This window comes from Micrasema longulum, unplaced genomic scaffold (assembly GCF_059751315.1).
Source record: "Micrasema longulum isolate JH-2025_06_02 unplaced genomic scaffold, ASM5975131v1 h1tg002293l, whole genome shotgun sequence".
Lineage (NCBI taxonomy): Eukaryota > Metazoa > Arthropoda > Insecta > Trichoptera > Brachycentridae > Micrasema > Micrasema longulum.
Window position 1 is genome coordinate 90,770 of NW_028279447.1, and position 12,597 is coordinate 103,366.

The 12,597-nt window shown below is 31.8% G+C and overlaps 1 protein-coding gene across 8 annotated transcripts in view; it reads left to right on the forward strand.

Moving 5' to 3' along the window:
* LOC148272560 (synaptotagmin 1-like) overlaps positions 1–11,267 on the forward strand; it is an 85,511-nt gene extending 74,244 nt beyond the window's left edge. For 4 of the 8 annotated variants that reach the window (XM_088239875.1, XM_088239880.1, XM_088239881.1 and 1 more), the window contains exons 5-11: positions 136–234; positions 2,012–2,206; positions 2,757–2,933; positions 7,770–7,887; positions 8,106–8,239; positions 10,252–10,469; positions 11,127–11,267. In XM_088239875.1, the coding sequence (XP_088096001.1) occupies positions 136–234; positions 2,012–2,206; positions 2,757–2,933; positions 7,770–7,887; positions 8,106–8,239; positions 10,252–10,446 (918 nt within the window). In that variant the 3' untranslated portion in view covers positions 10,447–10,469; positions 11,127–11,267. The remainder of the gene's footprint in view (positions 1–135; positions 235–2,011; positions 2,207–2,756; positions 2,934–7,769; positions 7,888–8,105; positions 8,240–10,251; positions 10,470–11,126) is intronic. The other 4 variants (XM_088239877.1, XM_088239882.1, XM_088239878.1 and 1 more) reach the window with 3 other exon arrangements.
* Positions 11,268–12,597: the final 1,330 nt, after the last annotated feature.

The following is a 12,597-nucleotide window of genomic DNA, read 5'->3' on the forward strand; positions in this document are numbered from 1 at the left end:
CTTCGTAATTGACCATTGGCAAGTAGCTCACATTTTTCTACGCGGTAAATCTTCATGATTGACCATTGGCAAGTAGCTCATATTTTTCTGAGCAGTAAATCTTCATGATTGACCATTGACAAGTCACACACACAGGTGCAGCCCGATATGGAGGAGCTGACGGAGAACGCTGAGGAACCCGATGAAGGGGAGAGCAAGGTCAGCGAAGTAAAACTCGGAAAACTCCAATACAAGGTAAATATACTGACTTCCTTCTTCCACTAATAAATTAATTATTTGTAATGACTAATCGCAAATAACATTCTAATGAAGAGCTACAAGAAATTGTGTTTTATCAAATGTTTTCTTGGACGCAGAAACAATACGTTTGATTAGTAAAGAAACTTTTCAAAATTATACCGAAAAAAGTTGAAAATCCAAAGTATTTTAAATACACGTAGGTACCTATGTCGTCATCATTCACAAATTACAGTTCGCCCATCATAAATACATGCCCGTTTGAATAAAAATCTCAGATTTATATTTAACGCCACAAGTACCTACCTACCAATTCAAAAGGGGAATAGGAAATTATCACTATGGAATACTGTCGAATAAAAAATAAAAAATTGTACTTGTAAGAAGCATAAAAAATCGTTTTTAATTTGTAATTTTAAATTCCGGTGAAAACGGTTCATTGAATTGGCCGCGCCCCTAATACGCCACGATTCGGTCAAATTTTGAACATTGTTTGTGACCGTTTAAATTAAAGCAGAACATCATCAGGAGTCTTGATGTCACAATTGTCAAGGCTAATCATGTCGCGTTTTTTAAAAGACGTATTTTTTAACAATTTCATTTTTTAAATTGTGCGTGAAAACACTTTTCCACAATATCCATGTTAATTTAAAAAGTGCAATTAATTTCTCTAAATCTATTTCACATATTTTTATTGGTATTCGTAGCATGTGATATTAATCAGTATGAAGATTCTGTAAAAATTCCAGTATCGTCAAATATTACGATTTTTTTTTTCAAAAAGACAGTTTTGAGGAAGGCAAATGAAAAAACACTACCGTTCTTTGTGATAAAATGTTATTAAATTAAGAGATTGCTCTGGGTAACAAATTAGTTGCACGGGTCAGAAAACAGTTCAGATTTTGATTAATAGTGTGTCGTGCAATGCACAAATTGACTAAGCCATCAGCGCCATGATTTTTGAAGATTTTGTAATTACTCCGCGTGTGACGTCACAAGTTCTCGTCGGTGAGTTCTTCTGATTGGTGATTGGCTTCCCGTATAACGGAAATCTACCACCGCACTATCATTGATTGATTCGGCAGAACGAATGACGTCGTTCAAAGTAGTTCGTATTTATTCAATTATTTTTTTCATACATTTTCAAGAAACTTCGCTGTACAATTTGATGCTCTAATTTTTAATAAAACATTTTTTAAAACCAATTTCCCGTAGCACTAATTTCGAAGGCATTTTTTTACTAAATTTCAGCGCGCGCATACAAACACAATCTTGTAAGAATCCATTCATTTTCCCACTAAAGATTCAATTCAGAAAATTTAATGCCGCGTACGCCTAGTATTGTGGGCATTTTATTTTATCTATTCTGTATAATTTTTACAGCCCCATTTCAGCGAAAATTACCTCAAGGCCGCTGTTCAAGAAACAACATATATTATACAATATTTATTAATTGCGTGTTACTTATTGCGCACCCTCGGAAACAGATTTTAAGTCAAAGAAACGTATATTATGCTAAATGAAATTGAAATTTGCAAAATTAGTAGGTAACTAAATTTTATACTTGGAATTATTCTAATCAGATTTTCCGCCAATTTCTTGTTTGATCTGTGTGGTACGTCCATTATAATTTAGAATAATATATATTTTTTTATCTGTTTCATTACTGCATACATAAAATGAATTAAATCATTTACTAATTTTGGTAATAAATTTTCTCAAAACCAAAGGTTACATTCAGCGAAATAAAATCAATGATTCTATATTATTTCAGCTGGAATATGACTTCAACTCCAACAGTTTGTCAGTGACTGTCATCCAAGCTGAAGATCTCCCTGCCTTGGACATGGGAGGCACTTCTGATCCCTACGTGAAGGTTTACCTACTCCCAGACAAAAAGAAGAAGTTTGAAACCAAAGTTCATCGCAAAACATTGAGCCCAATTTTTAATGAGACCTTTATTTTCAAGGTGAGATTTTTTTCCATAGCATAAATTAATATAATCCAGTCCTGCTTGTGATACAGAATTGGTTCGATTGTTAAATCTCCTCCTCCAAACCCTGAAAAGGGAAATCATGGGGAGATTTGTCCGCTTCAAAGTGTAGTGGTTGGCGCGTTTACCTATTACTTCTGTGGTTCTGGGTTCGATTCCTACCGCATACATTAGTTTAAAGGGTGGTTCTACAGTGTAATATTTTATTGTTCCTGAACTGGCTCTTAAAACGTAGGACCGCTAATGATCAGCTTACTTTCATGAATCAATTGATCAAGACACGCTGCTTTGGGGTGCCAATGCAGTGTTCTATGAACCACGGGGGTGTGGAAAGGAAAATGATGAATTAGCCTCATTTTAAACGAGGCAATATAAGGTTTTAAATAACGGCCCGGCCTAGGTACATAATACACCCATATGGCTACATAAAGTTTCATGAAATATTCATTTTTAATTTGTTTTGCATGTTATGATCGAATAAGATTTGTGCGCGATACATTTTTATATTTCATTCAAATCCTTTCAGAGCGTGCCATATGCTGATGCAATGAACAAAACTCTAGTGTTTGCCATCTTCGACTTTGACCGCTTCTCAAAACACGACCAGATCGGTGAGGTGAAGGTTCCTCTCTGCCAAGTGGACCTGGCGCAGACTATCGAGGAGTGGAGAGAGCTGCAGAGTGTAGAGGGAGAGGGAGGGCAGGTATACGCCGCACACAAACACCATTACTCATACACGCACACCGACACATCTAATTGCAATAGTCAACAATGTGACCGGGCAAACTTGTTTTCCTTTGTTCTACGCATAATATCCTTAAAGCTCCTATTTTCATGATGATTTCTTTTAATGTTTAGGTAAATAAACAAGTATCACTTCTCAATACAACATAAGACAAAAATACTTAATATGGGTGTCCAGTAATGAAGTAAAAACATGAAGCGAGGCTCTTAAACAGTTCTCGCAAACAACAAGAAACGCCTCTTCATGCTCAATACCTACTTGGGCATAATTATTGCTTTACATACGAGAAATTATTCATTGAAAAATAGTCAGTATTATATTTTGTTTCATTAGCATTTGACACTCCAAACACCTTTATTAAGGCTTTTTTATCTACATTCATTTTAATAACTAGGCATTTCTCTGTTTTTTTCGCTAAACTTATTTAGGTCAAAAATTCACATCTACAATAAAAAATCTCAATAATAGATACATGACAAAAATAAATTTTAATATAATCAATTTATCGTTTCTTACTAAATGTACCTAATTGCAACACCCAGTTCGGATCATTCTATCGTTACAAATATATCAACTGTAGTTACAAATCATTTCTCATCATCTCAATATTGACGAGGTTTATTACTTACTAATGATTTATCATTACTACTTGATTTATGCATTGAAATATTTTTTCTTGTTTTAGTTTACCATCAATCTATAAATAGATATTAATTATGGGCTTTGCAGATCCGTGGAAGTGACTAAAAGGATTGGTGCTCCGATAAAACGTTTCAAATTTATAGTTTCGGATAATTCCCACTTTCTGAAAAATCTTCTGCTCTCAAAAATATAGTAAACCAGAGACAGACTATCAACTTTCTTATGCATTCTATTTTTTATTATATTTTTTTAAACACTGATGATCAAAATCAAATTTCTATATCTGTTCATTATTTTACAACCATGAAAATATCACTCGCTGACTCCAAACAACTTTGATTTAAGAAAAAATAGCATTTTGCATGTTTATCCAGTTTTAAAACTACGAGGTTTGTACTAATTGATTTTTTCAATTTCCCAAAGTCTCGTTTTTGTAACTTACTTTTTACAATATTTTTGGCTTTTTAATATTTGGCACATTCACTTTTTTTTGAGAAAATCCGCATTTTTGTAAATGCTTAAAGACTAAGGAAGGACTTGCCTTAAATAATAAGGAAGGCTTTGATTTTGGGAAAAGTAAGTGTGGATTAGAATTTACAAACATAATATTTATTATTAGACTATATACTATGTTTCATGTATCATTAGAATTTTCTATCTCTATTGGATTATGAACAGCAAATATGGACACAGTTTCTGGATAAGCATTCTGAAGTTTTGCAAAATCTTCCAATTGTACGGAGGTGACTGAACATTTTTACAGATTTTGCTACATGTAGCTCTTTAGAATGAGAAATGAAATACTGTTGCTGAAAATACAATTGGAAAGATTTCGCTTGTATGATTGATTTTTATTCTCTCCTCTATACATTATCATAATTATTAATACATAATTGACATTACTGTATTTACTGGAATTGTTTTTCTCTTTCCCTCATATTTTCTCTGCTCTGCTTGTGGCTGTGTTTGGTTGTGTCCTCCACAATTTGCATGACGCTTCAAATACAATCAAAACAATCATTCACGTAAGTATTATTTTATAACAAAATGGACATAACAAATGCTGAATGAGGTACCACACCTTTTACCGGAATAAGTCACCAAAATCATTAGAGATCTCAACTTGAGATTTCGGGTGTTCACTTTACGAGTTCTATCATTAAACCGTAAGCCTTTCAAGAGAATATTCCCGTATTTCTTTTGATTTGTGGTGAGATAATATTTTATTCCAGTAAAACAAAGTGGTTATTCAAAAGTTATCTAAATTTCAAAATATCCATTTATGGTTGATCAAATTCTATCAGAATAAACATAATTTGGTTTATAATATTATTCAAAAAGGTGTGTCTTGACCTATTCATTTCCCTAGCTATACACATTTTACCTACACAGCCATTAGACCTAAGCGACAGTATTTCATCTTATCTCAATAAATCATTTCCCAGTACTCTGAGAGATTATTTGATAATATTTGAGTTAACAAACGATTTCTTAGATTTGCTCTCTAATTCTCTACTCTCCACCTAACTACATTTCGCCATTACGTGTTCTGTTTACCTACTTCGTGTTCTTTCTCGTTCCTTTATATCGACTCGAGCAATTATTTTTATTTATCACCATTTATTGCGAGCTCTTTGGTTGGGCGGCTGCAGCATGCTGTGTTCCATGTTGTGAGGTCACGCACGCGCATGGTCACGCATGCGCACGAGTCGCATGCACATGTGCACGTGTAAACTGCATGAATCTGTTATCCTACACTGACTTGTGGTGGCAGTGACGTTGTGGTTGCTGCACATAACATACTATTACCATTTTATCAAATGAATACCATTCTTTTTTTTATCACACTGGAAACTTTTTTATTTAAACTTGTTTGTTACATTAATATTAACATTTTTCATGAATGTATTATCTATTACTACTGAAGATAAAACCAATGGAATTTTTTTCAATCTTTATTCTGTTTCCAAAGCACTTATTTTTCTTATCAACACACTTCTACCAATTAGTTTATTATTCGCACTGTAACTTTATTTTTGTTTTGTAGAATATATTTCAAATACATATTTACTGTGTTGTTACTACATATTATGTGTAATGAAATTATAATATCGTCAATGATACTGCAATACCGCGTTACCTATTATTTTTACAAAAATGTTTTACAGAAATAAATTTGTTTTAGTGACTAAGAGCCATTAGTTTTATATTATTTCTATTTTTATTCTAAATAAGGGTAGTTTTTACGATACTCCAGTGGTATTTTAGATTGAATAAAATCGTAAGTAATATATTAACAGAATGCTTTTTAGGTTCCCCTGCCAAGAAATTCAATGAATAGTTACGCGGTATTGCAGTATCACCGATGGTATGACGTTTTAATTGAGAGAATATTTCTTTAAAATAAGTCCGTCAAATTACAAGCAGGCATGTCTCAAACTTGTTGAGCAACAAATTAAGACGTCATAATTATAATGGAATCTGTAACAGACGATTCAATATACATAAAGAAAACCTTCTCAAGAGCCTCCAAACATGTGTCATGTTAGTCAACTCTAAAGATATGGCTTAAAAGAGGAGGAGATATTGGATCGTTGATTGCAGGTATGTGTCTGTACCTCGGGAGCACTAGCAGCGTTGCCCGAGTAGAGGATAATAGTTCCTAGAACTAGACATAGAACTAGACTCTTTCACGGTAAGTGACAAATGGTGACTGTCGGTTCCTGCTCCTCAGTGTCACACTTCATGTCTTGATTTCTGTGTATATTGTTGTGTATATGTATGTATATTAATCTGTGTTGCAAAGTGTTTAACCTTGTGTATCTTTCTGTGTTGTCATGTTCCACTAGTTTCCGGGGAAGACTGCTGTACCGTGAGTCCGTTAATTACAAATGATTATTTAAAGTTTCATGGCATTACCTGTTCATTTTTTAATGGTATAAGATGGAGATTATTTTAACCATAAATGAATTCATATACTTACATTTCTTTTTTCCTTTTTTATTTCAATCGACAGCGTGTACGAAATCATTACTTCACAATATTTATAATTCCATTTTAGCAGTAGTCATTTTAGAAAAGTTTAGATGATTTTCATATAATAATGAAAGGCTGGTTTGAGCTGGGTGTCCGTAACAGTAATTCAATATTGGTTGCTAAACAAACTTATGGCGGTAACTATCAATTGGATATAGAACCGATCCACATTAATATACTTTTGGCTTCGTATTTTATCTATTGAAAAAGATTGAATTAAAATATTTATTTGGATGTTTTCATTTTTGTGATTACATGTGGTTGTTAAAATGTGCGTAACATTTAGAAGTTGCAATAAATAAATATATATATTTTGTTGATAAGCCCCCTGTGTTTTGTCTCACAGTGGTTATTAGGCAATGCCAAGTTTCGCCATTCTAGGGAGGCGTATGCCACTCTCGCGCATACCAGTCAACTCTACCTAACCTGTCGAAGCTCGGCACGGCCTTGTATTGTCACCCGTGGGTAATCGCTTCTAGGTGATCACGAGATGCTATTATTTACATTTATACTCAATTACCGACAATGTGTTGTGAACTTCCCAGACCTCCTCCGTTTTACTAATATTCTCTAGACAATATGGATATGTCACTGTGTGTACCCTGCCTTGGCTCTTGTGACCCCTTCCTGTGCTCCTTCTGTCTCACTCTTGATTCTCTGTCTATCTCACCGTCCTCTTAACTTTATGAGAGTGAAGTAGTCTAAATATTTTCTACGTAAACTTCAAATTAAAAAATTCCATTTTTAACTATTTATACATTCATTACTCGAAATGAATCTCTCAGTCGCTTTAACATCTAATTTAAATATACAAACTACAACACTAAAAATTCAACACTTACCTGTTTGAATAACTTTTGGTAGCCTAATTGCCTCTAGAAATGCATTGTTTTAGAATAGCATTGACTCAAAATATTTCATTACATTATACAATTCATCGGGCGAATGATAATTCAATAAAAATACTGTCTAATGCAATGTAATTTCACACACTAAGTTGACTTATTTATCCAAAGAAGACTTGGATAAGTATTTCAACCACACTTCACAAATACACTAATTAAAGTTGAAGAAATGTATTGAGCGGAGTGCTTGAACAGAGGATGGAAATTCCAGGATAACAAGCTCGGAGACATTTGCTTCTCATTGCGCTATGTTCCGACTGCCGGGAAACTTACTGTGGTCATTCTGGAAGCCAAAAATCTCAAGAAAATGGACGTAGGCGGTCTCTCAGGTAACAAAAAAGAATATCTATATAATCAGTTAAATGTTTTGTATTCATTAGGATTATCTGTCAAGATATGTTACATGCCAAATTATGAACAAATTACTTTAATTACCTATCACTAGTAATATTGTTAATTTTCACAATCGTTCATTTCATTTAATATGTGTTTACTGTTTACTTTATTGTTACTAATTTATTTCCTCTTAACTCCTACCGCCCCACAGATCCGTATGTTAAGATAGCCCTGATGCAGAACGGAAAGCGACTGAAGAAGAAGAAGACAAGCATCAAGAAGTGCACCCTGAATCCGTATTACAATGAGTCTTTCACTTTTGAAGTGCCGTTCGAACAAATACAGGTACGAGCTGAGATAAACTTTTGAAGCCGCCAACCACGATATATGTTTAATAACTTTGAAAATGTTTTCAATTACTGTCGCTCTCAAACATTCATTATTAAACATGCCTAGTTAGACCAACGTTTACTCAATAATGGTGCTAAAAGTGTACTTATAACTAAAATTAATAATCATTAATTCATTTAAATCATCTTTAAAAGTTAAATAAGATATTTTTTATAACGATAAACTTCGCCCGAACAACTAATTTTATTGTTATTTTAATGGTGAAATACATATATTTGTCTTGAAATTATCGTAGGTATCCAAAGCCTATTAAGTATCATTTTGAGAACATTCATGTAATCATACATTTTTCTTTTTCATTGAACTAAAAAACTTCAATCACCCATCATCATTTTTCAATGTATTATTTTTCATTTTCAAAATTATTGTTCTTCACATTTTCATAAATACAGATCACATTACAATTTTTACAAAATACACTAAACATTTTCCAAGCTAGTGTTGCCACTTATTTATGGTAACACTATATACTATGTATAAACTGATAGATACTACATGCAGATTATAGATATTATCAAAGGTGATTTGAATAATTATTTACCTGGCTAAAATGTGGACAATGGATTATCTGTTTTATTCTATTTAGAGTTCATTTTATAATAATATGCCGGCAGCTTATGACATCAAATAATAGTTTATATATTAAATGATACAATGGAGTCTTTATGCATTTTTTATGTGATACATTATTTATAAGTCTACTTTATTTCTTTTACAGCATTTTATGGGTTTTTCTTACCTATAAATTATTATTAAATTCAACACAAATTGAGTACTTAAATATTTTTAAACTCTTAATTAGTAAATAGTTAAACAATTAAAATGATCCTATAAAGATTTTAAATGTATTTTGAATTTGCATATTTATTGTGCATGTTTTGCCAGTGTCATTTTGAAATAAAAAATCTGCGTGTAGTTTTGTCAGAAAAGTTTAATCTAGTGGTGTCTTCTATCTCTCCTCGTAACTGCATTACCAAACGGTTACTTCTGAATCACATCTTCTTCCTTTATTCTACCTTTTCTTACACTTTTTTTATATTAGCTTGAACTAGTTGCATTGACTCATAATACATAACTATTGCTAACTAGAGAATAGAATTGACTACACATTTTATCATTATATAAAGCTTAATTGCAATCTACTCACTTCTTACTGCTCACAACACTGCTAAATACCATCAAGCATCATAGAATTCATTTTATTCTAACTTATTTTCAACTTAAATGCCCATAGGGTGTAAAAATAAATAATATGATGAGTAGTTAATTTACTCCTAATATTTCAATATACTACAACTTTTTTGTATGTCATAATATATTTTAGCTAATTAACAGCCAAGGCTTAACTTTTTTATAACTTTTTTATAAAATCAGCTGTAAGGATCGTAAAAAAAAATAGTGGCCATACATAGGGCTTGACTCAAATATGCACCAATTTGATGAGAAAATAGCATGGTAGCATGGTTTGAATGCTTTCAATTCAGATAAATTAAATGCTCACCCCTGGCTCACCCTTTAATTTTAAATGAGTACATCGCTAAAGAAAATATTTTAAAATGTAAATAATGGATAAAATTGTTTCATTAAATTTAAAATTTAGCAACGCTTACAATAAAATTACGTAATATATAGTTATAATAATATTATATTTAATAGAGCTTTATGATAAAATATTTTTTAACTAGTGCACATAGATCACATAGGTAAATTATTTAAAAATAGGCATCATAAAAATATAAAGATAGCAAAAAATTAATAAATGCATGACTTAACATAAAAAAATATTCTCATATACTATTTTACAAACAAGTATTTTAAATTATTGCCTTAAAATTTTCTCACTATTTTCAACATATTGAGCAAATTAGTTTTATAAAATCTATAACGCATGCTACAATCAATAGATGATAAGGAGTAGATTATCTGTATTTGTATTGTTTCTTTAGAAAGTAAACCTGATGGTGACTGTAGTGGACTATGATCGTATCGGAACATCAGAGCCAATAGGGAAGGTGGTGTTGGGATACAATGCGTCTGGGACAGAGTTGCGTCACTGGTCGGATATGCTTGCCTCACCGAGGAGACCAATCGCACAATGGCACATGCTGAAGGACCCTGAGGACGGAGACAAGAAGGACTAAACTAGCAGAGAGAGAAGAGTGATGTGAGTTCTACCTGTTTAATTATCTTATTGTATTTTATTGAACTCATGTTTTTTGACAGTTCTAATCTTATCCATTCATCTTATTTAGCGATTTGAACTTTTATCTAAAAATGCTAATATCACTGACTTTGTCATGCAATACCACATACTTTTTCTTAACTAGCGGTCAACATTGAATAGCTTTTACAATCTGCGCTACTCAGCTGAGCGGCTTCTCTGGAAATGAACAATTCAGAAATAAAGAATCATCAATGAAACAATAATTGGTTCTAATATCACTAACATTATATCACTATTTTTCATTCTTTTATTATCATTTATCCATAAACAGACATTTTTCCTTAGATTTTCACAATTTTGAGGAATAACATCATAGTTATGCAATTCTCTTTTGCTTTAACATAACATTTTGAAAAAAAAACACTAAACTTTTTCATGTGTTTTTACAAACATTTCCTTGGCGATAGAAATCAACTGATTTAAAAAATTAATTTAAAGATGTTATTTTTAAATTATCATTTAATTTTCAAAACTGTGTGTAAAACTGTAATTTACAAAATATGTTAATAGAAAATTGGTTCTAAGTAATTCAGCATCAAACAGATTACTACTAAATGTATGAGATTAACTACCTACCAACTTTGTTTTTGTTTTCAGAGTGGTGATTAAAGAGCAAAAGGTTAGAACATCAAACCACTGAACGAGTATTCGTACACTACAAACATAAAAAAAAATCTGAATCTTCCAAAACTCTTCGAGATCCATTAGCAACAAGCACATTATATGATCCTGAACTTGAAATGAAATGGTGTTGCCACACTACTGATCAGCTCCATGTTGTTTGACGCAATCATATTATTTAAAGAGTTAACTATATCTTCATACAAGTGTGCAAGCACAGGAAGTATTGGCCAAGCTTTGCTTTGGGTATAGAACACAAATTTGCAATCCTGTGTGTGCGTTTGTACCTTCTGCCTCTTAAACTATAATCATTCCTTCTGCAGCAATGAAGAGGAAATTCCTGTCATCAACTAAAGAAAATTTCCCAAAGAATATATATCATTGAGTGAAGCTTAAATTCTATATTTACGGAGATACATTCCTCAACTTTTATGAAATTGTTATATGTTGTTATCTTAAAAGACTATAGGTGTAAATTATTGTAGTAAAATGAAATATTTATTCAGAAATCTGTTGACGATGTTCTGCATAGCATAAACAATGTTTGCTTGTATATTGAACATTACTTTTATACTTTTAGCCAATTGATTATTGACGTTGTACGCTACGTACAATTTGAAAGTCGCCATTGTAACTCGCATCGGCATTTATTCTGATCTTGATTGTTCCATTAAAATTAGTTAATGTATATTTGTAATAAAGATTGTAGTACTCATATGATTTTGTCATCTGTTGTATTGTTATCATTTTGGCACTTTTAGATTTTTCACAACTTGTTTAATAGAGAATGTTCAATAAATTCACTTGTATTATATAGAATATTTTTGAACCTGAAAAGACACAAGAAACGCTTACAGGTCATACTAACCCTAGGAATAATCACAAAGTCTCTAAGTATAAGTTGGATGTTAAATCTTCGCACAGTACAGGAGGTGTGGTGACTGGGCCTGAGTAGAAGCAAGACAATATAGACATGTACTAATTAATAAATCTATATATTTACCTAACTTATTAAACTAACTGTTAAAGTCTTTTTAAGCCCAGTATTATTAACTGTCGCAATATTTCTTATTGTTCCCGTTTGAATGGCCATCGAATATATTAAAAGAATCGTTCTTTATAAGTTTCCCATCCCGTATTCTGATCTCCGGTGAGAACAGAACCAGTAGTAGTAATGCTGGGCTCTTGTAATATAGACATATTTAGGTTAACAATTTTTCATTACTTATTTTTTTAATAAAATATTGGTAAGATTTTTACTGGTATAGTTCAAATAATAATGATAGTTTCAAAAAGATTTGTTATTATATTTTATTCAATACATAACTATTGATGTTTAAAGAAATTTAATGAACCATTTAAAATTCCTTTATTACTTAAAAACATAATCTTATCGTATTGTATACTACGCTAAATGTATTATAACTGGAGTTTATCATAGATTTTA